At 40.2% G+C, this 27,992-nt stretch overlaps 4 protein-coding genes across 4 annotated transcripts; 3 read left to right on the top strand and 1 right to left on the bottom strand.

Moving 5' to 3' along the window:
- The first annotated feature begins 2,795 nt into the window (after window positions 1-2,795).
- Window positions 2,796-8,722, top strand: LOC113675055 (uncharacterized). Its single transcript, XM_027191586.2, has one exon. It carries the CDS (start codon window positions 2,872-2,874, stop codon window positions 8,104-8,106), a length of 5,235 nt encoding a protein of 1,744 aa, XP_027047387.2. The 5' UTR covers window positions 2,796-2,871; the 3' UTR covers window positions 8,107-8,722.
- Window positions 8,723-11,115: 2,393 nt separating this feature from the next.
- Window positions 11,116-12,656, top strand: LOC113675054 (lipopolysaccharide-induced tumor necrosis factor-alpha factor homolog). Its single transcript, XM_027191585.2, has one exon. It carries the CDS (start codon window positions 11,487-11,489, stop codon window positions 11,964-11,966), a length of 480 nt encoding a protein of 159 aa, XP_027047386.1. The 5' UTR covers window positions 11,116-11,486; the 3' UTR covers window positions 11,967-12,656.
- Window positions 12,657-14,523: 1,867 nt separating this feature from the next.
- Window positions 14,524-22,558, top strand: LOC113675045 (TBC1 domain family member 20). The gene is made up of 9 exons (XM_027191574.2): window positions 14,524-14,904; window positions 17,104-17,301; window positions 17,708-17,797; window positions 18,407-18,501; window positions 18,693-18,784; window positions 19,146-19,247; window positions 19,859-20,000; window positions 20,522-20,712; window positions 21,217-22,558. Exons 1-9 carry the CDS (start codon window positions 14,793-14,795, stop codon window positions 21,455-21,457), a joined length of 1,263 nt encoding a protein of 420 aa, XP_027047375.1. The 5' UTR covers window positions 14,524-14,792; the 3' UTR covers window positions 21,458-22,558.
- Window positions 22,559-23,088: 530 nt separating this feature from the next.
- On the bottom strand, window positions 23,089-26,171 carry LOC113675044 (uncharacterized). Its single transcript, XM_027191573.2, has one exon. It carries the CDS (start codon window positions 24,994-24,996, stop codon window positions 23,422-23,424), a length of 1,575 nt encoding a protein of 524 aa, XP_027047374.2. The 5' UTR covers window positions 24,997-26,171; the 3' UTR covers window positions 23,089-23,421.
- Window positions 26,172-27,992: the final 1,821 nt, after the last annotated feature.

Here is a 27,992-nt window from a genome sequence, read left to right as displayed (position 1 = left end):
ACATGTATTTTCCGGCTTTCTTTAAGGGGACCTTTTGAATTTCCCTCATACATTCGACGACTACCGTAAACTAGCATACCACTCTTATTCGTTCTACTTGTTGATTTTAAAATTGCTGTGAGGTCGCTCTAAGAGCCTCGGAATGTTTTTTTCAGTAGCTGATTAATGAAGAAACCGAACCTTTCAGGTATTGAAATAAACTTGTGATTAAGTCAACCCAAACAAGATGCCCTTCAAGGGATAGGAGCAACGAAATTTCATAATCCGCGACGAGCGATCAAACTACGTCGCTATAATTCAGGACAGCGATAAGTATTGCTCTTAACGAGGAAAGTGACAATAAACGTTTCCCCAATGTAAACATTGCAGTCTCTCCCCTGAGAGGCTGTTGCATGTTGTCGCCAGAATCAGTCCGTCTATTGCTTGTATCAATTAATTTAACGAAATCAAAGGAGGAGGTTACTGATTCTTTAAGAGCACACTGAAGAAATGGTGATCCTGTTATTGTCATCCAGCTGAAGTCAATTTTTGTGGAGTTTTATCTTTCACCAGTTAAGATTCCTCGTCATGTGCTTTGAGACATCACTTGTGCAAAACTGGCGTAACATTTGTCGTGACGGCGACATTCGTGCACACTAATCTCGACCGCCATGATTAATTTTGAATCGCTGCATGAATGTTGCGACATAGTGCAACTTGACAACCATTCTTTTGATTCAGTCGAGGGAAATTAAATATTGATTCATTTAGATACCGACGATTAAGTCGCTGGTATTGTATGAAGCAATACCCGCTAGATCAAAGCCGTTCTTAAAGTCGAAACTCCCGTTGTATGTGTTTACTAAATCTAGGTTGGACTGCACTGTTCCCTTAACATGGTCTGATAAAGTTTTACACTATGCAAATTTGAATTCCTTGGATCATTCTGTTTAGTCCGATAATGAACACTGTAGCTATCTAGAGGATTGTGGCTGTTTTATTCAAGTTGAATCCAATTATTGCATCAAAGTTATATTTCCATTATTTGGCATTCATCGATGCTCGATATTTGGTCGGGAAGGGATTACGAGACTTTCTGCATTTGAATTCATCGGTTACGGTTTGCTGAGTAAGTTTAGATGGAGCTGGGGATACAGAATATCAACTGCCGACCACCTTTTTTTTCCTGATCCGTCTTTACCCGCACGAAGGCACCTGCCTCACAAGATAGAAGTCATCTCCGTATACCCTAGTTTGTTTTTTTTAACAAGCCTAATTTTTGGGCTAAGGCTGAATCTTCTTATTTTTTATTGCGACTTGAGCCTGAACACGTTTTTAAGAGCTAATGTCAGCATGCATCAGACAAACAGCGGCAGGTCACCCAAAATTTACTTTCACTCCTACTTTCATATTTTGTAGCCCAATATGTCTTAATAATTGTGGTGTAGTTTTTTTGTGAAAACATATTTTAGTTTTCGAGAAATGATTTTTTTCGTTCGACCACTCAAATATGCAAAATATCACCGTAAATATTACCCGAGTTGTGTGACCTCATGTAACGAATAAACTTGACCTCCGGTATTTCTGTCAACATAGTCCTTTGTTTTATCATCTAAACTTAATCCCCTGTCATTATTGAAGCTGGCAAAGAAATATTTATTTTTGGTAAATATTTTTGTCCGACATGCTTTTCCTATGTCGAATAGTAGCATCAAAACGAAGACAGTTTTAACAATGAACGATATGACAGAATCTACTGAGCTTCGAGCTTTTAAAAGGCAAAAGGATGATTAAAAAGTTACTATAAAATTTTCCTATTTCAAATTTGTGCGATGGATGCTGACATCGTCTCTTAATAAGTTCTTAAAGTTGTGTGGTTTAATATAGGCCTAAGTATTTAAGTTAATTGTCCTGCTAGAGCACAGTTTCATATTTCTTTTCCTTCATTTATATATTTCTCACAAAAAAATGGGCAAAATAGTCGTTCTTAACTGACTCTCAGCCTGGCTAGGTTCTTAGTATGTCCTTAAATTTTGGTTAATCTCTGTCCGAACGTTCCTCTGAAAAAGGTTCTCATTAAAAAAGAAGATTGTGAAGTCGAATAATACAGGTACCTAATAGATCCTAATACAGCGTTTGTTGAACTTTCCTACGGAGCAAATCGCTTCATGCTTGCCAAAACCTTTATTTCCTACCCAGGGTTACTTTAAACTGATATTGCAACCACTATCTAGCTGTTTACTCCTGGATTTAAATAATGATTCGAAGAACCTAATCGTATTCAAGTTGCTCGTAACAATGCCTTAATTTAAGCTACGGCTGGAGATCGGTAGATTATGAAAGGTTATATATTCGTTTATTGTAGGCTCGATGAAATTAGGTGTACATCAACCATATAAACCCGAAAATTCCTTATCTTGTCACACCTAAAACGGGTGCTGCAGATCAGGAAGGACTTGTTCGGTTCATTATTTTTCTCCTTTTAACATATCAGCGGTTTTTTGTTATTAATTTCTTGTGCATAGGGCTATGTGACCTCCTCCCGTTACCTCTGTGACTTAAGCATCTTAGATCCCCATATCAAATACTTCTAACTCCCAGGCATCTCATTTCCCTCTGTATCTCGAACCCTCTGGTAAATTCAATTTTATACTCGATGGAGTCCTTCGTTACCTCCAACCCGTGGGATCTTTATCCCCACAGTATTATTAGACCACTCTATCTCGAATCCCCCGATAAGAAATCCCCTAAGGTTCCTCAATTATTTGGTCCTCGAACTAACCCCCTGACTGCTTATGCATTTAGGTTCCCCATTTAGGTACCTCAGCATTTCCCAATATCTTCAATCTTTCATCCCTACCTCGACTCCCCCGATCTATCAGGCACCAAAGGATGTCAAACCTTACGATATCGTCAATCCTTGTTGCAGGATATAAACGATCATCAACTATTTCCTGGAATTTTAGCTCTGTCAAAGGAGGTGACAAGATGACTACTGTAAGCTGGACGGTAGATCTTGATAAAAAAGAGCACAAAAACTGGATATTGGTTGGATGTGCCTTAAACATAACCAAAAATGGAATAACACAGTTAATCCAAGGGAAAATGGTGGCTTGGTACCAGTTTATCAAATCTAACCCTCCTCTACAAGCACTTCCCCCATGTATCTGTGCGCGTGATTCTTCCAAGTGTGCCACTTGTAGCATGTGGAAGAAGGAGCTGGAGCGCCTCCACAAGTCCCCACGACCAAAGATTTGTTGGGACAACAGTGATAGACAACAGTGGGGCTCTGCGACAGGGGCATGGGAGATAGCTAAAGTTTTCATGCCAACCCTTGGAACTCGTAAAGGGGGCATCACTGATGCCAACACGACAGACATCGGGGGACTTTTAAACCTGTTAGAGTGGTGCCCTTTTATCAATCCTCCAGTCAATGGTGCAGTTTTGCGCTCAGTGCGGGACGAGGGTAGAAATCGCTGGGCCCATTCTCCAAAGCAAGAACTCAAAGATGCAGATGTCAAAACCATACTTGGGCATCTCAATGGCCTTCTAAATGACCAAGTGTTTCGTGCTGACAAGGCAGCCCAAGAGTCTTCCAAAAACCTGCAAGATTTGTTCCATCATGGTCTTCTAACCGTCAGGGAGTCCGAAGTTGAGGCCCTTTATTTGCTTCGGCAGTCGTTAGTTACCGACCTAATAAAGTTCAAGGATGACTTATTTGAGGTACAGGAACAAGTTGATTTAAAAGGAGAAGAAATTGCAAACGTGAGGGAGAAGCAAATGGTACTGAGAACAGAGCTACATGAAGATCGAGATAGAGTTACTGAGCTAGATGCCAAGATAAGAAGAGCAGAAGAATTATCAGGGAAAGAGACATACAATCTGAAAGAACAAGCTCGATTGCATGGAGAAGAAATTGCAAAAATTCAAGAGCAGCAGAATAACGTAGTGGAAGAAGTTTCAGACCTTAAAGCAAAAATGTCCACGATACAGACAGCTGTAGAAAGTTTCAATATGTCACTTAAAGAGCGTGATGATTTGCAGGGTGCCTTAGATGTCATTAGCGAGGATCTGTACGATGTAAAAAGTTGTATGTGTAACGTCGTAATGGAACTAAACACCACACAAAGTAAAGTTGCCAACTTAGAAACCAACTTCGAAACCAACTTCGAAAGCATCAAATCTGAAGTAAAGGAAATGACAAGTGAAGTAGAAACGCTAAAGGCGAAATTTCAACCAGGACAGAGTGGAGACAGTAAGAACTCAATTTGTGCTGCGCCACAGAAACTACAAGAGTTCACTGGTCGTGAGAACGCTCTTGTCTGGTTAGAAAAAAATTTAGTCCGGGATCAGAATTCTGAAAGTCCACCAAAAACATCATGCTGCACCAAAACAATTTGTGGCCTCGGAGGATGTGGCAAGACCTCACTGGCTGTAGAATTTGCTTGGAGATGGATGAATCACTTCACAGGTGGAGTGTTCTGGGTTAATGGGGAAAGTGATGAAAATGTAAGTAAATCAGTTGCCGAGAACCTTGCGCTCTTAAATGTGGCTGCGTCCACAAGAGAAAACGTTGATGACTCCCTAAACAGATTTCTGACTCTACTGTCCTATGAAAGTCGCCCATGGCTTCTCGTAGTGGACAACGCAGATGACTTAAGAAGTCCAACATGTCCTACAGGTGTAGAGAAAATATGCAAAGGGCCTTGGCAAAGAAATGCAAGAGCGCCCAAGAATGGACACATACTGTTTACGACAAGAAAAAATGCAAAAGACACCGCAGCATTCCTGAGGCTGTCCCCTACTAACTGCTTAGAGCTGCAGTGCTTCAGTGAAGAAGAAGGTGCCTTGTTCCTAGTTCGAAGAACAGGACTTGAAGGGGAATCGCTCAACCAGGGAGCAATTGATTTGGCAAAAGAATTAGGGGGTCTTCCATTAGCCCTCGAGCAAGCAGCAGCTTACCTATCTGCTCTTCCTATTTCTATTACCTTCAAAGATTACCTTGACAAGTATCGTCATGTAAAGCTCCGCCTTCTACAGCAGAAGTCGGTCACTGCCCTAAGTGTAGAAGCACAACATCGTCTCTCTGTACACACCACGTGGGAGATGAATTTTTCATTCGTGATCGAAAAATCACCCGCTGCCGCCACCATGATGCGCATCGCATCCTTTCTGACGTCTGAAAGTATTCCTTTAGAAGTCATAAATCCTGGGCTTCCTGCTCTAAATCAAGTAGAATTGAGAGACGCTGCGCGTTCTGAGATTGACACTGCTCACATCCTCGAGGTACTGACCTGTTACTCTCTTTTCTCGGTGGATCAGCATAACAGGGTATTTGGTGTCCACAAACTTGTTCAAGAGGTGGTTCGAGATAGCCTAACCCCATCACTAAAGGAAGAGACTTTGGTGGCAGCCATGCGCCTTATTCACTGTGCTTTAACCAAGAGAACTGAAAATTGTGCAAATTTAGCGTTAAATAACGACACCAGAGACTTTTTGGAGATGAAGGAAGAGGATAAAAATATACTCATAACCCTTTTGTTAAATTTCAGGCAGGTGAAGGATCATATAAATTCACAGATCAAGTCTTCAAAGGGAAACTTTGTCCGTGTCTTATTCAGAGATAAGACCTTCTGTCGATTGTGCTCGTTTGTAGAACGGCTTGTGGGGGTGAACATATCCTTTCATAGACTGAAAGCTGAATTCGCAGATTTCTTATTACAAGTACGGAAAATGCATTCTGAAGGTGAACCAGGTATTTTGGTTACGATGTTGCACGCAAGTGTCAGTAAGAGAAATTGCTTTGACTTACAAAGTTACGAAGAGTCAAAGACTCAGGCTGACGAAATCGTGCAGAAACTCCGCCAGCTGGAGGAATCTGGTGCCATCGTAGACGACGATACCAAATATCGCGTCCTTCAGCACAAAGCTTCCTTTTATGCTATGGAAAAACAATGGGAGAAAAATTACAAAGCCCTACTAGAACTTGAGAAACTGAGACTAAGTGATGGTTGTTTTGTAGAGCTTCAGATTTCAATAGGAAGAGCAGAAAACTACATGTCTTCTTGTAATTTCAAACCAGTTATGAAACGCTACCAGAATGCCTTAAAGCGTGCCAGGAGAATAAATCCTACAGATAAGCCCTTGTTGTTGCGTGTTCTTCAATATATCGCTTGCCATCTCGACAATGAGGGAAAGCTTGGCGAGGCGAAGTCCTATGCTGACGAATTGGTGGAGATAAGCAGTTCAATGCCACATGAGACTGATTGGTACATAAGAGGCATGACCAGTGCTCTTGGCATACTCAGCTATTTTGAGACGCAGAAGTCGGAAGACATGCTGCTGAATATTCTGAAAGAGAGATGGCCTCAGATACACAAGAGCGTGATTAACAGTCGCATGGAAACAAATGCAACCACCATCGAGGATGGCACCAATGACCACGCATGTGAAGTTTTAGATCATCTGTTTGACTGCATGGCAATTTCAGTGAGGACAAAACAAGGGGGCCGTGGTGCTGTCTCTATAAAGAGAGGAGAAATGTTCTTGACAGTAGCACAAATCTCAATGGAAATTCGGAAGAAATGTTGCGGTGAGGCTCATCCACAGCTAGTTAACAACTATACTGCTTTGAAATACGCATACGATCTCTTAGGAAATAGTGTGAAGGCAAAGGAATGCCTTGAGTTGCTGAAGCAGTGCCAGACAAGAGGAACAACACAACCCAACTATGGCTTGCCGCCGATTGATGCCAAAATGTACGAAGTCAGAAGACTAAAGGATAATGGAAAAAGATTGTTTATGGCAAAGGATTATTTTGGTGCAAAAGAATTTTACAATCAAGCTTTAATTCTATCACCAAACGATGCCAAGTTGCTGAGTAACAGGGCTGCAACAAATGTAAAACTATCGGAGAGACAATGCTCAATGGAAGATAAGCAGAAATACCTTCGAGAAGCCTTGCATGATTCACAGAATGCAATAGCAGCAGATTCCTCTTGGGTAAAAGGGTATTATTGGAAGGCTGTCTGCTTTGCTCATCTTGGCGAGCGAGGTCCTTCACTTGCTGCAGCTGCTGCTGCTCAGAATCTGTTTCCGTCGAAATGCTCAAGTATTCCAGCTGTGGTTAATCGCTTTGGATCATGTAACGTACAGATCGTGAACTCAGTGCAGGACCTTCAAACCGCAACTGAGAAAACAAACGCCTCGAATCTAGTGATTGTAATAAAAGAAGGAATGTACCAGCTTCCAGAGCCCCTGGCTATTCCCGAAAATGGTGTTTTAGTTGGTCTTGGCGACGTCGAAGTTATGTGCTCTAAAGGTGTTCCATTTAAGGTTGATGCGACCATTTACATAGAGAACATTGTACTTACGCCGTCAGGGGAGTCCATTCAAAGACTTAGAGAAAAGGCAAAATCATGTCTCGAAGGTGGCCATATTAATACAGCTTTGGGACTGTATAAAGAAGCTCTGGTTTCATGTCCAAACCATCCAAATATTCTCACCAGCAGGGCTTTAGCCTACTTAAAATCTGCTCAACAACAACAATCTATTTCGTCCAAGAAGAGGTCTTTATTACAACTTGCACTAAACGATGCAGATGCTGCCATCAAGGCCGACCCTTCCTGGCTGCTTGGTTACCACACCAAAGCAGTAGCCTTATCAGAACTCGACAGAAAGCCGGAAGCACTGGCCGCTGCGGCAGTGTTTAAACACGTAAGCCGAGGTCGGGATGTGTCGGAAGTTATTCAACACTATGGAGAGCTTCAAGTCCAAGTTGTTGAAAGGTCGGACCAGCTGCAGTGTGTTTTTGAAAATGCCAAGAAACTGAGGGGGAAGGATCAGATCATCTTGATAAAAGAAGGGAAATATGTTTTAGAGAGAAGTATGGACATAACACAACAGTCTGTGATCATTGGTCACGGGAAAGTATCAATAGAATGCAGGACTGGACCACCTTTTCGCTTTCTGGTAGCATGTTATGTAGAAAATGTAGAAATGCCTGAGGACTGTGTCAGTAATCAGGAATTACATAACTGCAGATCGAATGAGACTGCTTCAGAAGTGATTCGTCTCGCCACACCCTCGGACAAGGACCACATAAGTGATGAATGTAAAGTGAACTAACCATCCTTCGATGCTTATTGTGTATTGTCATGCATGCTGAGGACAAAAGACAATACTGCAATCAACAAGCTATTTCTGTCGCTGTAGTTTTAGAACACTTCAGTTAAGGAGAAAAGGTCGAAAACTTATATTCATGACGATAGTGTTTTCTTGTCCCCGAAAAAAGAACCAAAGACTTAATGAAACCAGAATTTTCTACTGAACGAAAGCAAGCACGAGTTAGGAGAGTGAGTGTTTGAAATGTCCATAACACTTAGACAAAAGGACCAATGATGAACAAGGGTGCACGTGAACACGCGTACACAGAGGCACAAATAAACTACTCAACGTTCTAAACGTGCAATTCTTTAGGTTATCTTTTCCGAGTTCGCTTTCGTTAAGGTTAAATTCGTTGTCATTAGGGCCAGTTAGTTCGTTCCTTTTTTCTCTTTCTCATCAAGTTACAATTATAAAGTTTAGTCTTTGTGAACAACACTTGCGTAGGAGAGCAACAGCAGAGGAAACGTTCCGTCTCGAAATCTAATAAGCGATCGAATTAAGCCTAAGTTAAACAATGTTAGATTATGAATGTAACGATTTAACCTATCAAAAAGCGTTTAACATTTTAGGAGTTCAATTCGACTCAACAGTGAGATCGGTCACCATAAGTTATCGCCTGGGTGTCGGAGGATTTTGATTGCGTCAAGATAAGATCTACCTGACCCCCCTCAAGGTGCTGAAATATTCTTATGACCCCCCTCCTCATTTGCAGTAAATTGGCGGTCAATACGCCCTCTGAAAACCATCTGATCCCCCCTCCTTATTTACAGTTAATTGGCGGTCAATACCCCCGCTGTTCCCCCTGAAAACCATGTGATCCCCCCTCGTCATTTGCAGTTAACTGGCGGTCAATACCCCCTCTGTTTCCTCTGAAAACCATGTAATTCCCCCTCCTCGTTTGCAGTTAACTGGCGGTCAATACCCCCTCTGTTCCCTCTGAAAACCATCTGATCCCCCCTCCTCATTTACAGTTAATTGGTGTTCAATACCCCCGCTGTTCCCTCTGAAAACCATATGATCCCCCCTCCTCATTTACAGTTAATTGGTGTTCAATACCCCCGCTGTTCCCTCTGAAAACCATATGATCCCCCCTCGTCATTTGCAGTTAATTGGCGGTCAATACCCCCTCTGTTCCCTCCGAAAACCGTATGTTCCCCCCTCCTCATTTGCAGTTAATTGGCGGTCAATACCCCGTCTGTTCTCTCTGAAAACCGTATGATCCCCCCTCCTCATTTGCAGTTAATTGGCGGTCAATACCCTCTCTGTTCCCTCTGAAAACCATGTGTTCCCCCCTCCTCATTTGCAGTTAATTGGCGGTCAATACCCCTTCTGTTCCCTCTGAAAACCATCTGATCCCCCCTCGTCATCTGCAGTTAATTGGCGGTCAATACCCCCTCTGTTTCCTCTGAAAACCATGTAATTCCCCCTCCTCATTTGCAGTTAACTGGCGGTCAATACCCCCTCTGTTCCCTCTGAAAACCATCTGATCCCCCCTCGTCATTTACAGTTAATTGGTGTTCAATACCCCCGCTGTTCCCTCTGAAAACCATATGATCCCCCCTCGTCATTTGCAGTTAATTGGCGGTCAATACCCCCTCTGTTCCCTCTGAAAACCATCTGATCCCCCCTCCTCATTTACAGTTAATTGGTGTTCAATACCCCCGCTGTTCCCTCTGAAAACCATATGATCCCCCCTCGTCATTTGCAGTTAATTGGCGGTCAATACCCCCTCTGTTCCCTCCGAAAACCGTATGTTCCCCCCTCCTCATTTGCAGTTAATTGGCGGTCAATACCCCGTCTGTTCTCTCTGAAAACCGTATGATCCCCCCTCCTCATTTGCAGTTAATTGGCGGTCAATACCCTCTCTGTTCCCTCTGAAAACCATGTGTTCCCCCCTCCTCATTTGCAGTTAATTGGCGGTCAATACCCCCTCTGTTCCCTCTGAAAACCATGTGTTCCCCCCCTTCTCATTTGCAGTTAATTGGCGGTCAATACCCCCTCTGTTCCCCCTGAAAACCATGTGTTCCCCCCCTTCTCATTTGCAGTTAATTGGCGGTCAATACCCCCTCTGTTCCCCCTGAAAACCATGTGTTCCCCCCCTCCTCATTTGCAGTTAATTGGCGGTCAACACCCCCTCTGATCCCCCTGAAAACCATGTGTTCCCTCCTCCTCATTTGCAGTTAATTGGCGGTCAATACCCCCTCTGATCCCCCTGAAAACCATATGTTCCCCCCTCCTCATTTGCAGTTAATTGGCGGTCAATACCCCCTCTGTTCCCTCTGAAAACCATGTGTTCCCCCCCAAGAAAAAATTATCCATTCCCTCCCCCACCCCCTCATGTGTAAGATAATGACAGGTTCATAAGTTCGTTCCCATGTATTTTCAAAAATATATATATATATTAACATAATAAAATAAAATGAAACAATAAAAAGTTTCATAAATGAAATGAAAGGTGACGAACGTTTTGTGAAGCGCATAATTTTTGGGAGGGAAAAATAGTTTGGCTGCAGCATATCATTGAAAAAGAGTGCTTTTCATTTAGTGACAAAGGTGAACAAGAAGCCAAATTCTAAAGTCAAACTTTAAAGAATAGAGAAGTAGGCTCTGGCACCGTAACCAGTCCATTTTGTTTCTTTAGCTGATATATTTTTTGTATGATTCTCAAAACTTTCGAAACCCCTGTTTTGAATTAAAACAGAACAGTTTTTCGAGCCTGTCAAGCCTGGACCGCTTGTGTCGCTTAATTACGCTGTTAATTAGTATCGGAAATTATTTTGAATAAATGTTTTTATTGACCCTATAACTCCCAAGATCTCCTTAGTAATTGTCCTCACTGTCTGCCATATAGTTCTTGAGATGTTAGTTTGGAGAATTTGGTATTAGATCAACTGCTAATCCTCTTATTAATATATTTCCTTATTCTCATCACCTATCTGCTTGAAATTGTATAGATATTGTAAAGAGAAATTCTGTCTTAGTCACTCATGGGAGTTTAAGGGTTAAACATCCTTCCTATACGACAACTTTCGATGCCACAACTCGACCTCCACGCCAACGCAACTTCACTCCTACTCAGCTGGTTGTGTTGGAAACAAAGAAGAGATTGACGTCATGTTGCGGTAAAACAACATCACGTGACGAAATAAAAAAGATTCTTCCAAAGCTTTCTGCGTCGAACCCTCGATGTGACTTAAACGTCTTCCTCCTTTGTAGACTTGAAATTGAAGGACTGAATATAACTTTGAGTTGGTGTGAGCGTTCGAGGCATCGAAAGGCGCTAGAAGGTTGCTGAAAAGAATAGTCATAACTGCTTCCGTGCTCGATCGAAGACATCCATAATGGCGGACCCTAGACCTCCTCCTTATCAACCACCTCAGGCCGGTTATCCGCCTTCAGGGCCGCCAGCCTATCCACAACAGCCAGGTTACCCTCCACCACAAAGTTACCCACCACCTGGGCCAGGGTATGGGCCACCACCACAAGGGTATGGACCGCCACCTCAAGGCTACGGGCCGCCTCCGTCTGCTCAGACCACTCAAACTACTACAATCATACAGCAGCCGCAAACTGTGGTTGTGGGGAATGCGATGTATGGCGAAGCTCCTGTGTCGATGGTGTGCCCGTACTGCACTGCAACCATTGTTACTTCTGTGCAGTACACTCCTGGTACACTGGCTTGGCTCGCTTGTGGAGGACTGATCCTTGTCGGCTGTTGGGCTGGTTGTTGTTTGATTCCGTTCTGTATCGACGGCATGCAGGATGCCGTTCATTCCTGCCCCAATTGCCGTAGGCAGCTTGGAGTTTTCCGCCGAATGTAAACCGAAGATGGAGAGAGAAAGGGAAAGAGGAAGCAGGAAAGGGAAGGAAAGGTTGTACAACAATCATTTAACTGTAATTTTTTATAATTTAGTTTATCTCGTAATGATGATCGCATCAAAAAAAAAAATACAAAATACTAGTAGAGAAGCTTTATGTCTTTATTCCTGTTTAACAGTCCACGGTCCATTTCCTGTTATTTTGATCGTAGTTAGCACAGCCGTTTCGATGTCTGTCAAAGATTAATTGTCATTTCCTTAACTCTATTACGGTTTCCTATCATCAAAACAGAGAATGGTACTTACTACATGTAGCGATTTCTAACAGTTGCGAATGCTTTTCGCTGGGTTTCACAATTCGTGTTCCGGCTGATAGTAGAGAACAAACTTAAAGACTTTCATAATACCAATGAAAAGAAAATGTAGCCACTATGGCATTGTGCCTTGCTCGGCCGGTGTATATCCAAAATATTTTGAATCGTTCAAAAATGTTGACCGGAAGGTGAAGTTAAGAATAATAAAAGTTGTTATCAATGCTGCCGATGCATGATGCCATCGTAGGAAACATGTCAATGGATTTCTGGTATTTTCCATCAGCTTTGATACATGAGAGAAAATTGACTGAAAGTGAAAAGCATCCACGTCTTACAGTGCAATTGTAGGAAATTTAATCAATAAAATGTGTACAAATTTTGTTGAGTCGTTCTTGATTTTAAATGCCAATTATCTAAGATAAGATTTGTAAATGGTTTGCATGTACATGCATGCCAAGATGTTTGACATTCTCAGTAGCTCTAACTCTCACAACCTTTTAGATGCATGTGTTGCACACCAGATCTTTTGAACACATCAGAAAACTTGCACACAGACCTAGAATCCAAATTTGGTCATTATCTAAGTTGAAAATTAATCAGTGTCCATGCATTTGATAATCGCAAATGCTTATCAGAATAAGAAAAATATCACAAGGTGAGCAAAGAGCAAATGTGTTTGTAGTATCAGTGTGGGAGAAATTCGGGTAACCAAAGGTGCAATTGGTGTGAATTTTGCATCTATTTGGTTGAGATGAAGGGCCAATGCTTGAAAAATCAGCTTTGAAACTCTTTCTGATGGCTAATTTATGTTATAAACTCAGATGTTAATACTTTAATTACCCTGTCTATTATACTCTCCCTCCGATACAGCACCACAGTTTCTTGGAAACTTACCCCTTTTATTTATTTGGATGAGAAGGTTGTGCAGAATTTATATCAGCAAGTGAGAGATTGGTTATGAAGTATACTGTAGATCCAATTCAATCCCTGATTGTTAGAAAATTTACCTTGAAGTGCCATACAAACAAGGTAATCTCAAAAAAGCTGTCATGAAACATCTTAAAGCAAATGCTTTAATTAGCTGCACATATTCTCATTTTTGCAAGTTATGTTATCTTTAACACGAGGTGAAAATTATGCTCTGAGGAGATGTTTACACTGGCAGTTTTATACACTGAAAAGCGTATGTGCTTTATTTTTATTCTTTTTTAATCCTAAGAGCACCAGTGTATGCCACTTGCACTGTAGCTGGTCAATATCTCTTGGTGTTGAGAAGGAAATCAAGATATTCACAAGAAAGAAATCATTTGTAAACTGAAATTCGAAATAACCTGGCTGTAGTTCAGAAAAGAAAGTAGAATTGAAGTTCTCAAAAGGAGATCTCTGGTTCAACTTAATTGCTGGGAAAGATCTTTGTAAGGAAGCAAAATTATAGATAACTATCTTGGCCAAATTGAATTTCAGAAATTTTTACTCTGGGATAAGTCCCACAACCCTCAAGCCTATTGTTAACTTGATTTTGGAGAATTTTATTGATTTGGGAAAATTCTAGAAGAGAAATCTTAATTTTGAATAGAGAAATACATGCAAATCCTAATAATTACTGGTCAGCATTAAAATTTTATGACTGAATAACTGTTTGGTGGGGAATTTGCTGAAGTGCTTCTCTCTAAATACTAATTAAAAGTCCTGACAGCTTTAAAGATTCTGGTTGGGCCAAATTGGTCTGAAAATGGGCTCGTGTTTCTAACATGATGATTTTCTAGGGAGCCACAAGAGAGTGTAAAGTTATCTGTCTTTAGCGCTTGAAGTAAATCATAAATAATAAATGAAATACTCTTAGGGACAAGGTTGATAGAAATAACCAAATATATCAGGCTTTGAGCAGAAAACTAAGAAGAAATTTTACCAATTCTTCACTTTGACTCTTTTGCAAAGCCTACTTGCAATATAAAAAAGCCCGGATTTTTAGAGCTAGGCAGGATACCTCTCTAAGGAATTCCAAGAGGTATTCCGTTGAGGCATAGTTAGTAGAGGGGACGATCTATCCTCTGTCTCTGTCTATGTCAGTCTCCTTCATTCTTGTAGAAAGAACAAGGTCCCATCTATTTTGTTTTGTTTTGGTATGTCAGGAAAATTACTACAAATTTCCTAACCCTTCTCCCGTCAACTAAGAGCTTGAGGGATCTTGAGGGGTCCCTGACCGTGAGGGACATGGACAACATTGATAGCTGTTTCTTGGAAGCTGTTTTGGTTATCGAGTGTCTTGTGAAGCCGCAGACCGTAACAATGGAGTCAGCAGTTTTCTCAACAGGAAACAAAATGGAGGTTATATCGGCGTTAAACGCCGAAGATTCGGCGAGAAATATAGCCAATTTCACTCCCAAAATGCGATAGAAATTTAAAGATGGAGAAATAAAACTTCGCGATAGACTATGTAGGTGTGGTTTGAGTCATCGTCTGAAATTTTTGAAGGTCGTAATTAAGTAAAGTGAGCAGGTTTGACAACATCAACATGGCCGCTCTGGCACGAAGAGAACCTCCACATTACACGTACAAGAGGAAAGTTTACGTCGGAAAAACGAAAAATCCGAACGCGGGTATCGTAGGACAGATGATGTACTACTGTAAGTATATTCTAATATATGTTTCCTTCGATTACATGGGTTTGCTGGGTTAGGCCAAAAATTATAAAGTGCGGGGGGAAAATAAAGCAAAGCGCTAGCTACAGCTAGCCGGACTACTTAATCGAGACGAGCTGTGTTGGTTGGCGGTGTCACGGCATATATAATGATGACAAGATCTAACATGCATACTGCTGAAACTTCACCGACTCTCGGCCAACAGCTGGTCTATGCTTAAGTTAAAGAAAACTGTCAGCCAACTATTGGTTCAAATTGTGCAAGTAAATTCAATTGTGACCAGAAAACAACTGACAATCTATGTTTGGGAGCAGTTCTTTACATTAGCCTGTGTTATCCTCTCATGGTATGGCCACGAACTGGCTCAAAAAAATTGTCAGCAATCTTTCAGAAAATGGCCATTTTTGTGCTGACAGTTAACCAGCAGTTGGTAGACACAAATGACAGAGGGAAGACAACGTCAAGTCGCCCAAAAGTCATGTCGCCCAAGAGTCATTTCACTCGAAGTCATGTCACCCAAAGAAACAAATACTAAAAAGGTCAGAATTTCAGACTTTAAATAGGCAGTAATGTTGAGAAATTATTATCACTAAAGCGCTCTTTGTTTCAACCAACAATGCTTCCCTCTGTTGTTAGAAACAAACAATACTTTTAGAGTCATTACTCAAACATATTTCAATTCTGACCATACAATCGATTTCTGTGTAGTCAAAGTCTTCATGACATTTTGAGAAACAAGAAAGAGTTTCCCAAGCTTACGAAATGTCTGTGAGTAAGAAACAAGTACATACCAAATGAACAAGGCTTCATTTTTTTTGTCATAAATGTAGAACACTTCCCTTCGTTGTTAGAAACGAACAACGCTTTTAGAATCTTCATGGTGTTGTTGGAAACAAAGAGTGCTATAGTGATAAAAAATTTCTCAGTGTAATTGCCTATTTACAGTCTGAAATTCTGATCTTTTTCGTATTTGTTTCTTCAAGTGACTTGACTTTTTTTTTCAGGCAACATTACTAAAATTTCAGGCAACATGACTTTGGGGGAGATGACTCTCAGGCAACTTGACCAGTTACCAAGACAACCACCCAACAAGTTGGCTGATTGACAACTGACAGTCAGTCAGTCAGCCAGTTAGAACAGCTTTTTTTCTTTACCATTGTCCTAGCCTATCATTGTACATTAAAACATAGAATATATGAACAATAACCACCATTTGACAGAAAGGTTTGCACAGATGTTTTTTGACAATATCTGTTTTGGGATGTGAATAATTTTATAGAAAGCAAAGCTCAGGTAAAACTGTGAGCTTCAAGGGCAAACAGTCAAATGACAGTGACAGTTATAGTGAGTAAAGAGTGCAATTTGTTTGTCTTTCATAAATGAATCATGAGTTGTGACCCTTGTCACACATTATTACATTATTTTGTACCACCTGGATCTTTCCTTCCATCTTTTTACGGTGATTTTATGTTGTATTTTAAGACGAAATTCATGTTGAAATCATTTTGACTAGTTTGCTGTGTTTTTTCCTTTGCACAAAGCATAAGAGAAGTATTCCAAAACAAAGGTAAACAGGAATCAACAAACATTGAATTTACAACTTAAATTCATAAGCTGAAAATATCACACATATGCACAGGTTGACATGATTGGTTTTATTTTAACTTGAGGGAAATATTTTTAGTTTTTGCATTTCCTTGAATAAGCCTCAACACTCTGATAAGCACCCTCCCCAAATATGCACCCACCACCCCCATAATGTCAAACAAACACTCCCTCTCCTCAGTAACTTTCTTAAACAGTAGGTATACACTTAATTTAAAACTTTGTATGCTTCATCTATGGTGGAATTGGTACAGAAGAATAATAAGAACCCCCCTTGAGCACCCCCTTAACCCTTCAACTCGCAGGATCTGATTGTTAATTCTCCCCTCAAGCTGCTACAAATTTCCTTGTAAATTAGTTGCAAGAATTTGGTGTTAGATCCAGATAAAAACTTCCACCTGATACATTTGAGTACTCTCATTACCTGTTTGCTGGATAGCGGATAGATATTTTAGGGAGAAGTTACATGTGAATCACTTCTAGGAGTTAAAGGGTTATTGCCAAAATTTTAAATAAGTGCCTTGGAGCTTATCAGAGGAAATACGGTATCTTATGTAGCTGTTATAATTTCCTTTGCAGTGTCAGAGGCCCGTCTGCGAGGTAAGATTCGCAGGATAACAGATGCTTTAGATTCAGACCCAGTGGATGTACCATCACTGAAAGACCTGAGCATCACAGCTGATGGCTACATTGCTGTAGACTTGAGGTGTAAAGTGTGGTCTAAACTACTCAATGTTAATACACTGGAGATTTCAAGAAACAAAGACAAGAAGATAGGTAAAAATATGTAAACCAAGTATATGTACAAATTCACCAAAACATTTTCTTGTAGCTCAGCTGATATTGCATCTAACTGTGGAATCAGATCTGTCTGACGTGTGAAATCTGGTAAGGGACTTAGCTTTTTATGTGTTTTGCCACTGAGACACTTCTGGGATTTTATTCTTTAAGTAAGATACAGCTACAGGAAGACAGGAGGTTCAACAAGATTCAGTATCTGAAAAATTTGCCATCTGTGCCAGGCTAAATAACCCCCTACTTTCTCTGAAACTGACAACATAAGAGTGAATATCAAACTGCCCAAGGCTGTGAACTTGGCAGTTGTTTCCATCTTCTTCAAAACATATTAAATCCCCTGAGAATGTGACAAAGATTGTACTGTAACGATTTATTTTTCCCAAAGACAATTCTGAGTTGGAACAGTTTCAAGTACACAAGTATTGGAGACAAGTGAACTTAGATGTTGATCGATCACACAGGAGGTTTCCCTCTGGTAAGTTACTCGACTGCTACATGTAGTTGTACAGTGGTATCAGGGCTGAAGCTTATTTTTGGGTTATATATGGACACTTGCAGTGTCTGAAGGTTTAGATTTCTTATGGTTGTCTGTCTCATCTCAAATACACTAAAATTCAGGGCAATTAGGTCTATTCTGGTGATCAAATGGAAACTGGGCATAAGCATACCCTCCCAATCACTTTGGTTTCTTTGGGACAATCTTGGTCATGTCCTCAATCATGTAGCCTGTATTCTGCTGTTTCCTCTCTTCTTCTGTCAAATATTTCTAATAGGTGAATCAATAATTATGTACTCTCTTTATACAATATCTCAACGTGATTTTTTTTTTGTCAGATTTAATGGTTCCTTTACAGTAACTTTCAACTGATGTTTTGATTGATAGCAATGTAAAATACCCATAGTTTAGTTATTACTAGTGCTCCCATTCTCTTTGAATCTATTGTGAGTAGTTTTGGACTGTTTTATAATGTGGCTTAGAGTTTGTTAAGACTCTTTTGGTCATTCCATCTTCCTCAACCACCCAATTTACAGTAAAAAATTCAGACCTCTGGTTACAGTTTTTCTTACTTTCATTTGGAATCAGAGATGAGAGCATCAAGGCGTCGCACCCTTCAAGAGCAGCTGGTAAGGATCATCATGAGAGTATTGTGTAGAAATCAGGATCTGCATTATTATCAGGTATGCTGTTGTTTATGAATAGTAAATAATAATAAAAATTGTTTGTTATTTAATAAGGCAATTATGTATGTTATAGTCATATACACAAGGAGGAACCTATGAGTTCTGAGTGGCATAGATGCCCCTTTTTTTTGGATAGATTACAACATTTATAATAGCTAATCAAATACTTTTGATTATGATTTTGAAAGGGTTACCATGATGTGGCTGTTACTCTGTTGCTTGTAGCTGGAGAGGAGTTAGCTACAGCTCTTCTGGAGCAATTGTCTCTTCATCAACTGAGGTAAACTGACAAAATAAGGAATTTTTTTATCATGGGTTGGAATATTTATTGAGTGATAAACCAGGACCTTTCCATCAAGACTTTAGTCCATTAACCATTTAGCCATTGCTTCTTTCCTTGAGAGTTCACTGAAATGTAGCAGTCAGCTTGCCAGGACGTGGCTCAACAGCAAAAGCCACGGGTATAGTTTGAAAAGTTGCATTTTTCTTGAAGTTTAACTGTAGCTGTTTTTGTGTGTAATACCTCTTTGACATTTTTACTGTTCAGTGATTTTCCTTTTACAATCTTCTCAAATAGTACATATAAAACCAAACTGTTTCAGGTGGTTATTTCTGTTGGCATCTGTGCTTTTTTGTTTCAGGGACTTCATGGAAGGTTCAATGGAGAAGACAACTAAAATGCTGGCATTTTTGCATCCCATTATTGAAGAAGCTGATCCAGAATTGAGGGAATTTCTTGTCAGGTATGTTATTTTAGTTTATTTCATCAGCCAAGCCTGGAAATCATGAACTTCACCCCAGTGAATTATTTGCCTTAGTTTCTGCCCTTTATTTCTATATTATGCTGTCAGTTATACATATGTATGAGACCCCCCTATGGTTTCGACTTTTGGTTATATGTCTTTTGTAAGACAAGATCACTTTTCTTGCTCCAAAAGTTATACAGAGTAGGTTAAGTATGGGGCATAAGCCAAGTGATCCTCACTTCAGGACTTTACCCTGGTTTTTACACCATGAAGCTGCCAAGTAGTAATTCTCCTCCTGGATGGGGTGGTAGCCCATCACTGGTACCCCCATCTCTACCCTTGGATGAAGAGAGACATTGTACGTGAAAAATGCGCAACTCAAGAACACAATGACCCTGGTTTGGTTAACCCCTGGGTTAGAGCTGGAACCCAGTCCTTTTAATCCAAAGTCAATTGCTCTAACCTTAAAGCTACCATGTCTACCACACTCCATTGCACGACTGTGAATATATCAGTATCATAATACCCTCCATTGCAGTACCTAGCATAATATTGGGAAAAAATGATGATCTCAAATTTAGTAATAATTCATTCCTTACACTGACAAGGTCTGAAGTGGGACAGGTGTTTGCCCTCAGCTGGCTAATCACGTGGTATGGTCACGTGTTGAAGGATTTTTCCACCATAGTTCGCCTGTATGACTTCTTTCTGGCCACCCATCCTCTTATGCCTGTGTACTTCGGTGCCGCTGTGAGTTGCTGTGTCCTCCTTCTTTATCTTACCAGTAGATTTTAGTGAAATTTTGTACCCAGTTTGTATGATTGTGTCTCTGTGATTGGTCCAGAAAACTCGACATCCTCTCATTCAATCAGCATCAAAACTCAAACTAATCGTGAGTCGGCCCTTCGCATTTTCCCACGCTTCAAACGGTTTCGTAGCTTTAATAGGAGTAAAGAAGATACAATAAGGGAACGTCGGAGTATTTGTAACATGACCTGATACACTCATCACTCGACGGCCATCTAAAAATATCTCGGTTTTTTTCCCTTATTTAGGTTCTCCCAGCGAGATGGAAAAAAAACCGCAAAAATTAGTTCCCACCAGTTCAGTCACCTTGAACTTCGCAAATTTGAAGAAATATGTCAATCCACAAGCTAAAACTGCCGCATTTTCGTGCGAGCGATAACTACACGTAGGTTTTTCAGCCAAGGCAAGTGTGAAAAGAAACGAAACATTCATTGTAATCTATGTTTAAACTTTTTTGTTACTAGCTTGTGATCCGGCGTCGTTCTGAAGTGCTGGCCGGCGAATGTGAAATGAGCTATGTACACCATCTTCTTTCTCGAATTCCCGATGATCTTCCTGACTACGTTGAAGAACTTATCACCACTGCGCATTCGCTGTTCCGTAAATTTCCCCCTGAAAAGCTATCTGGAGCTGTTGACCGCTATCTTAAAGAAAGGTAATTGGTGTTTTTTGCTTTGCAATGTTAAAAACGACTGCCATGGTCATCGACAACAATCCTTTTCAGAACCTGTAGCTACATTTTTAGTTGTAAATTGAAACGTTGCGTGTTCATAAGTCGAGTAGAATTTACGCTCTTCTGTGCATCATCTTAATTTTTGTTGATTCCTTTTGTCAGTTTTCTTCATCGATTCTTCTGCTTAATACAAGAATCTGCATTTTAAGGGTTGATTTGTTAGGAAAATTCTCCAGTATTTCTCTGTAGTCTCTAAACGAGAGACATGTCGATTTGTCCAGCGATCCTTTTTTTTTAAGTAAATAAAATCACAAGTGACAACAAAATCCGCAACCTCAAATATCCAGAGTTTTATCTCTCTATATAGATTTTCTTTTTTCCTTAGAAATCGTGTGGTACTCACAAGTTCCTTTCGAAGAATTCTCCAATGTTTACCTTGCATCATTTTTTTCTCTTTAATGTACGAGTGATTTTTTTTCAATTTAGCATAACCGTAGCCAAGCATAAGCAGTTTATACGAGAGTTAGGAGACCAAAGACCTGATTCTGTTCTGAGACAAAGGAAAAAACAGCTTGCCCTTTACACAAACAACGAACTCGAAGTTTCACAAAATTTCCAATCGGCGACACAAACAAATCCTTACATGAAGCTCGCTGTGTGGACATTAACAGCTTCTGTGGGTACAATGGCTATTTATGTTCTGAGTACAGCGAAACGTTGGATATAAATGAAAGGGAGTGTCGCCATTTTTCCATGTGAATGAGACGAGAAAGAGTTTGGTAGCAGACCTTTCGTTACTGTCGTTCTTGTGTCACGAAACCTTGACTTGTGATCAGAATGTGAGAGTGATAAAAAACAGAGGAACTGCATTGAATTCAAATGGACTGGACTCCGGGTTCGAATCAAATGATCGCCATATTTTAAAGCGGGAGTTCAAATTTATTCTGATTTGTGAAGCTTACTCGTAGGAACCAAGCCAAAATACTTTTGGCAGTCGAAAGACTTCTTCAGAGCGATTTCCTCGTATGAAACACGCCTTCAGTTGTTTGATTTGACAGTAGGAAGATGGAACTGTCTTCGTCATCCTCACTTCTCCTCTGCGAAGCGTTTTTTCGAACTACCCTCTATAAAGTCAGCATGAAAGTAGTTTACTGCATGCAGTGCTCAATGGACCACACTGCAATCGTGTTCTCTAAGTATCAGTAGAAGAAGATGATTTTACAACGAAGAACTCAGCCTTACTAATTCTTACAGGGGGCATGTAGAAAATCTGGTTTGTGAATTTTGAGAAATGTGTTGGGACAACACTGTCGTCGAACAATTTTTTTGCAGGCAGAAGAACGGCCACGGCTGGAACATTTCTTGTTTAGAGAAATTATCTAAGGAATGTATAGAAAAAGCTGTACAAATGCAGCATTGAAATATGTAGTCTATTAATGAGGGCTGGTTTCTCTCTTGGTTTGTCACTGTCGTCGAACACTGTCGTCGAACAATTTTTTTGCAGGCAGAAGAACGGCCACGGCTGGAACATTTCTTGTTTAGAGAAATTATCTAAGGATTGTATAGAAAAAGCTGTACAAATGCAGCATTGAAATATGTAGTCTATTAATGAGGGCTGGTTTCTCTCTTGGTTTGGTCACCAAAATTTACTTATCCCAAATGATCTGTATACGGAATTGACCATTATCAAATTATTCTGATGATTTTGTCAGAAACTGGGAATATGAAATAAAAATGTCCTTGCTTTTCTCTGCGTAGGTATACCCGCTGCGTACAAATGAGAAGCTAGTTACCTCAAATAAAAAAAAAGTAATAAAAACAAGTCAGTGCAGTTACTTAGCAGAACTTTTTGTCCGGGGTCTGCTGGCAGCCGTTCCTTCACTTGCCATGCAACACTCGAGCTAGTCCTAAAGTTTCCGCATGCAGCGTGAAAAGGCGGGAAAAGTCGTTGAACTGAAGCCAATACACACAATTCGAAAGAAGCAGTGAAGACCTAAAGTGCATACAATTATAAGGAAGCGAGCAAGTTGCGCAGGGTATGAGTTTTGCGTCATTCTGAATGACTAAGAGTTGAGTGTAATATTTCTTAACCAACTACAGAGCGCAGTGAAATAAACCAATTCAGTCCGGGGTTATCCCGTATTACTTTTGACACGATGTCAGGGGCGTCAAGAGTGCACACATTTATGTGGCTAGTTTTCCGGCTGGCCAAGTGTGGGTTTGATATGACAGCAAAAACCTTTTGAAGGATGATAGAAACGGAACCGCTTTATGTATAATGTTTGAAGGAAATAACCTTGACCGCTTTGACAAACATTGTGGAGACACGCGATGCGAAAAGAGACAACAATTTCAAAATTTGTGTTTTAATATATTATTTATTTCAAATATCTTCGCCAAAATCGAACCTACTGAAATGTACATACCATATCTTGATGTGTTCTTCTTATGACTAAGGTTAAATTTACACAAAATATATTTCTTTTGTTGATATTAAGCTATTATACGTGAACACCCCGCAAGTTTTTGCAAAGACGACGTCGATGAAACAAAAAATTAAATAACTGCTTTACGCTGAAATATAAATACCTCTTTACAATTTCAGTTCTTAACGGTAGAAGAAACTTTTGATGAATAAATAACTACACAATTTTAGCTTGCGCAAAATTTATTTGTAATATTAAACTGCTATCAAACAGAAGCCCCCTTTAAAATTTCCAAGGTTAAATCAGTAAAATCTTCTGCTTGTGTTTTAGTGGTGACATGTGGAAAATACTCTACAGCCCAGTAAAGCTTGCCGTCAAGTGTCATGATATTGTTGCCAAATATGTGACTGGTTTTCGCGCCTTGCACACCAAAATACGACCCTGCAATCTTAAAAGGACTCTCTTCACTCAGATTAGTGCTCTGAGCTCCGTAATTATTTATATTACATATGTGGCTTCTACGGCCTTCGTTGTGCTTATAATCGGACATTTTACAGTACGATCTAATGTCAATGCATTGATAAAACTTCAGAGCGTTCCTATGTTTTCCAGAATCCACCTGCGTGTGTACCTCGCGAGTACACGCGCGCGCAAACTGCCAAAATCCTTGCTTGTCTGTGAGGTCAACACTGGGTACTGGAATGGATAACACACTTGCGGAGATGAAAGCTCCAAAATCATCGCTGCTCACCTGTGGCTGGCATTCCTTGCGTAAACTAACGGAGTAAGACGATTCGACAGTGACCGGAGCGTTTAAGTCTTGTTTCTTTTTCTGTAGAAGTCGCGTAATTGCCAGATGTGTGGAAGCGGTTATAGCGCCGTGCACAGTGCACTTGTTGGACTTACAGTTCTTTATTAACAGCTTGGTATCCTCCTCAGACAGACTGCGACCAAGTAGAAGAGTTTTCTTCATCACCGACGGATCGGAATCGGCGACAGGAGGGTAGAACGACAGATACAAGTTCTTTGGCTTAACAAAGATGTTCTTCACTCGCTGGAGGGCAAATACACTCTTAAACAACAGTCTTTCCCAAATATTTGGTTTAACGAGACTTGATGTCAACGATTCAAGAGGAGGTCTGAGGGGCAGACTCTCGACTTTAAAGTCTTCTCCATCGTGCATTGAAGAAAGGAAACTCAGCAGCTGTTGTTGAAGCTTAAAAATGGACAGGGCGTCGCAGATGGCGTGATGAAATGTGAACACTAGAGCGTTCCGGTATTTTCCTTCGTGAAGTGTCTCTCTAAGCAGCCTGAGTCGCCACAGAGGACCTGTGTCAGTGTTAAAAGAAGAGCCATTTATTTCTTCCTCGAAGCCCTTCTCCCATTCATTAGCCGCGATCTCGTCAAGGACTTTAAAATCCACTGTTTCTGGGTTTTCCATTTCCTCAAAGCACTCATGACTGCCGCTCTGGTTGATTCGCATCCTCAGGAGAGGAAATCGTTTGGGAAGCAGGCCGAGGGCTTTTATTAAGTGATCTTGTTTAAGTTTTTCCGCAGAATCCAGGAGTAATACCGAAGACACAGTTCCCCAATGATTCACTCTTTCTCTCTCCAGCAACACACGTTCCAACCAGCCCAGAGGCCTGGAGAGTTTTCCGTTTCTCCGCCGTGAGTGCCTTACGGTTGGCTCGTGAGCATCTCTCATTTTAAGGAAGAAGAGAACAGCAACGAGAGCTTCCAATATCAAAACGCAAATGATAACTGATGCTATGTAGGACTCGAAAATGTCCCAAATCTCAAAGATTTCTGTGGCACTCGTCTTTTGATTTTGAATTTCCATTCTCAGCTTGTCTCACGATTCAAACTGACACGAAACAAGTGCGCTCTCACTTTTATAGGCTTTGTGGTCCTGTTGTTGACAATTTAGCGCGGAAGTCGGAATGCATTTGACACCTCTCATTGTCTCTTTGCGTCATCTAATAAAACCTCGTCATAATACGTCTGCCGAATCATGTCTATACATGGGCATAGCCTCAAATATCTATTCAGTAATGAAAGACAAAGAAATGCAAGTCAGACGTATCAAAACTATTGCGCAAATTGTACATGCAGATAAGTTTGAATAAGTCTCTGTTTGCGAAAAAATCTGTGACTATTCCAGTTTGTCCGTTAAAGGTATGTCCAATTTTGGCCTTACAGCTTTCTTGCAAGATTACCTGATCCTAAATCACAAACAATTAAAAACGCTTCAGACTGTTTAAGCTTCAATCAGGAAGAATAACAACTGAAAGTGATGATGTTAAACAGCACTTCACTATGTCATGCGGGCAATTTATTTAACCAGCATGTAACATAATACTCCAAAATAGACTAACCAATGCTTTTTGACAGAAGTACAGGGTGAAGCATAGCAGTCTCCTGTATGCTCCACCGCTAATCTCAGTGGAATAAAAACTAATGGAAATTTAGTTGCTATGACTTGCGATAGTGAAAAGATCAAAGACGTACAACTAGATGGTAAAGAAATGTGTGTGTTGTCATGACAACTCCGAAACAAGTCGAAAGCAGTAATGTTATGCCCGTCAACATAATAATTAGGCGGAATTCCAAGCGTAAATTGATGCTATTTAAAAATCTAACCTTTAGTGTTATGTTAATTAATAGTTCGTCACAGTGTGAATATTATTTAATAAAGAATAGCTTTCGCTTATAACAGTATGACGTGCAATGTGATTGTTTATCGTGTGATATAACCTTCTCGAAAACACTTTCTCCATAAATAAACACTCACTTTGGCTTGTCTGACGCGCTCCGAGGAACACTACAGGAAACACGAGAAGCGCGTGGGACAGAGCTCGCGTATGACGTGACACTTCAGGACTGAGGATCTATGTTATGACAAGGAAAGTTATTCCTGTTCGTATATTTTGTGATGGTAATGTAGTTACGTTTCTCTGTCGCTTAAAAATTAAAATTATCACAATTTTCCTTTAGCCTCCCTGTTGTACACTTAAGAGCATGGATAATAAGGACTTGGGACTGATCAAGTGACACCTGAAACAACGGGGAGTCATCCGTGACAACTAAAATAATGACTTAAAGAGATCTTCCTTCTAATCTCTGTTTCTTTTTGGGGTTTGGCTCAATATGTTTTCCTTTCACCAGTCTGTTTATCTACCACACTTTGTATGTCTTGTTATGATATGTGTTCCGTTAAGAAAATAACTTGTGATATAGAATTTTGAATAGAAAAGTCCGAGCGTGTAGCGGGGGTGTGAAAGGCCGCTATCAGTGGTGTGTTGTAAGCTGCCATTTTTAGCTTCGTGCACAGGATGCCTTTCTGCTTTTTTTTGCGTATTTCATGGTTGGAATATTAGCCATGGTAGTTCTTTATGTTCCTATTGTCGGAGACTTAGTCATCCGTCGTGACACATGTCAGTTGATGAGTGTGAACATTATGTCAAGAGCTAGAAGCAAGTGATTTGGGGACATTGATCGGTTTACATAATCAAGGCAACCTTGAATGACTTTTTAAATCAGTACTTAGCAACAACCAATCACAATGTAAACAATATCGTATAGGAGAGTGATTTCTTACAAATTTTCCAGAGTAGCTTTTTACACACCCGTTGTAAATAAGCGAATACAAGAGTGGAATGAAACAGTTTGATTGAGTCTAGTTCGTTAGAATTCTATCCTTAGTAAACGGGGCAAAGTTTACGAAACTATTCGCATATTTGATGTGATACAATATATATTTTAATGTCACCTAAAATTAAAACTAACACAGTTTTCCTTTAGTCTTCTTGTTGTACACTTAAAAGAACATATATGGATAGCTAGGAAGAGCCTAGGAAATCAAGTCACATCATTTACAGCGAGGAGTCTTTCATGACAACTCTAACAATGGGGAAAGAAATCTTTTTTCCCAGTCTTTGTTTTCTTTTTGAGGTTTGGCTCAAAATACTTTCCTTTCCCACTCTGTTTACATACCATATGTCAAATTTTTTTGTTATGTTCTGCACTCTGTTAAGAAAATAAAGAGTGATATTGAATTTTGGTAGGAAAAGTTCTCCGCGCCCCGTAATTCGTCAGTATGTAAGACCGGCCGTCACACATTGCTTCAGTGGTGTGTTGTAAGCCTCTATTTTAGGTTACGTGCGCAGGATGCCATTGACGGAAAAGCTAACGGCAGATAACTGGTCTTAAGAAAAAAGTAAGGGGCGTAAAATTTCATGATAGTCGCCCATAATGGTAAATTTTAAAGCCCGTAAAGCAGGAAGCATTCTGTTCACTTGTTCCGGGCAACATAATATTCTTTTTTACGCCCTTCTAAGATGGCGGTGTTATTTATAAAAGGATTAGGAAAGTTGCTTGAACCCACATTATCATAAAAATTAGTATAGGTAATCACATGATTTCGAGTGCAATTTGGAATAAATAAGCACGAGTAAATTTTTTTTAAGACTAACAAAATAGTGGTCTTTGAAAAAATTAACAAGTGCTTGTTTATTCCAAATTGCACGAGAAAAATCATGTGATCACGTGTTAATAATATGTATAGGTAATCACATGAGGCCAAGTACTATTAAGGATTAATTGCACGAGAGTTTTCAAAATTTTCCAAAATTGCCCGAGTCGCGAAGCTTGTTTATCAATAAAGGGCAAAATTTATACGAAGGAAAATCACGCGCGCAGTCTATTTTTATCTGGGAAGCAACGGATTAGCAATGCAACGGATTAGCCAATCATTAACAGGTAATCATGCCCTCTCTTGATTACTAAAAATGCCCTCGATTAAGAAAAAATGCCCTCTCTCTCAACCAATCAGCGCTC

This window comes from Pocillopora damicornis, chromosome 3 (genome assembly GCF_964200805.1).
Source record: "Pocillopora damicornis chromosome 3, jaPocDami1.2, whole genome shotgun sequence".
Lineage (NCBI taxonomy): Eukaryota > Metazoa > Cnidaria > Anthozoa > Scleractinia > Pocilloporidae > Pocillopora > Pocillopora damicornis.
Note: the sequence above shows the minus strand (reverse complement) of the source record. Positions and strands in the feature narration are given on the sequence as shown.

Coding starts and splice junctions, on each gene's coding strand:
- LOC113675054 (XM_027191585.2), top strand. CDS start 11,487: ATGGCGGACCCTAGACCTCCTCCTTATCAACCACCTCAGGCCGGTTAT.
- LOC113675044 (XM_027191573.2), bottom strand. CDS start 24,996: ATGGAAATTCAAAATCAAAAGACGAGTGCCACAGAAATCTTTGAGATT.
- LOC113675045 (XM_027191574.2), top strand. CDS start 14,793: ATGGCCGCTCTGGCACGAAGAGAACCTCCACATTACACGTACAAGAGG. Junction 17,302..17,707: donor AAACAAAGACAAGAAGATAG/GTAAAAATATGT, acceptor TTTTTCCCAAAG/ACAATTCTGAGTTGGAACAG. Junction 18,785..19,145: donor TTGTCTCTTCATCAACTGAG/GTAAACTGACAA, acceptor TTTTTGTTTCAG/GGACTTCATGGAAGGTTCAA.
- LOC113675055 (XM_027191586.2), top strand. CDS start 2,872: ATGTCAAACCTTACGATATCGTCAATCCTTGTTGCAGGATATAAACGA.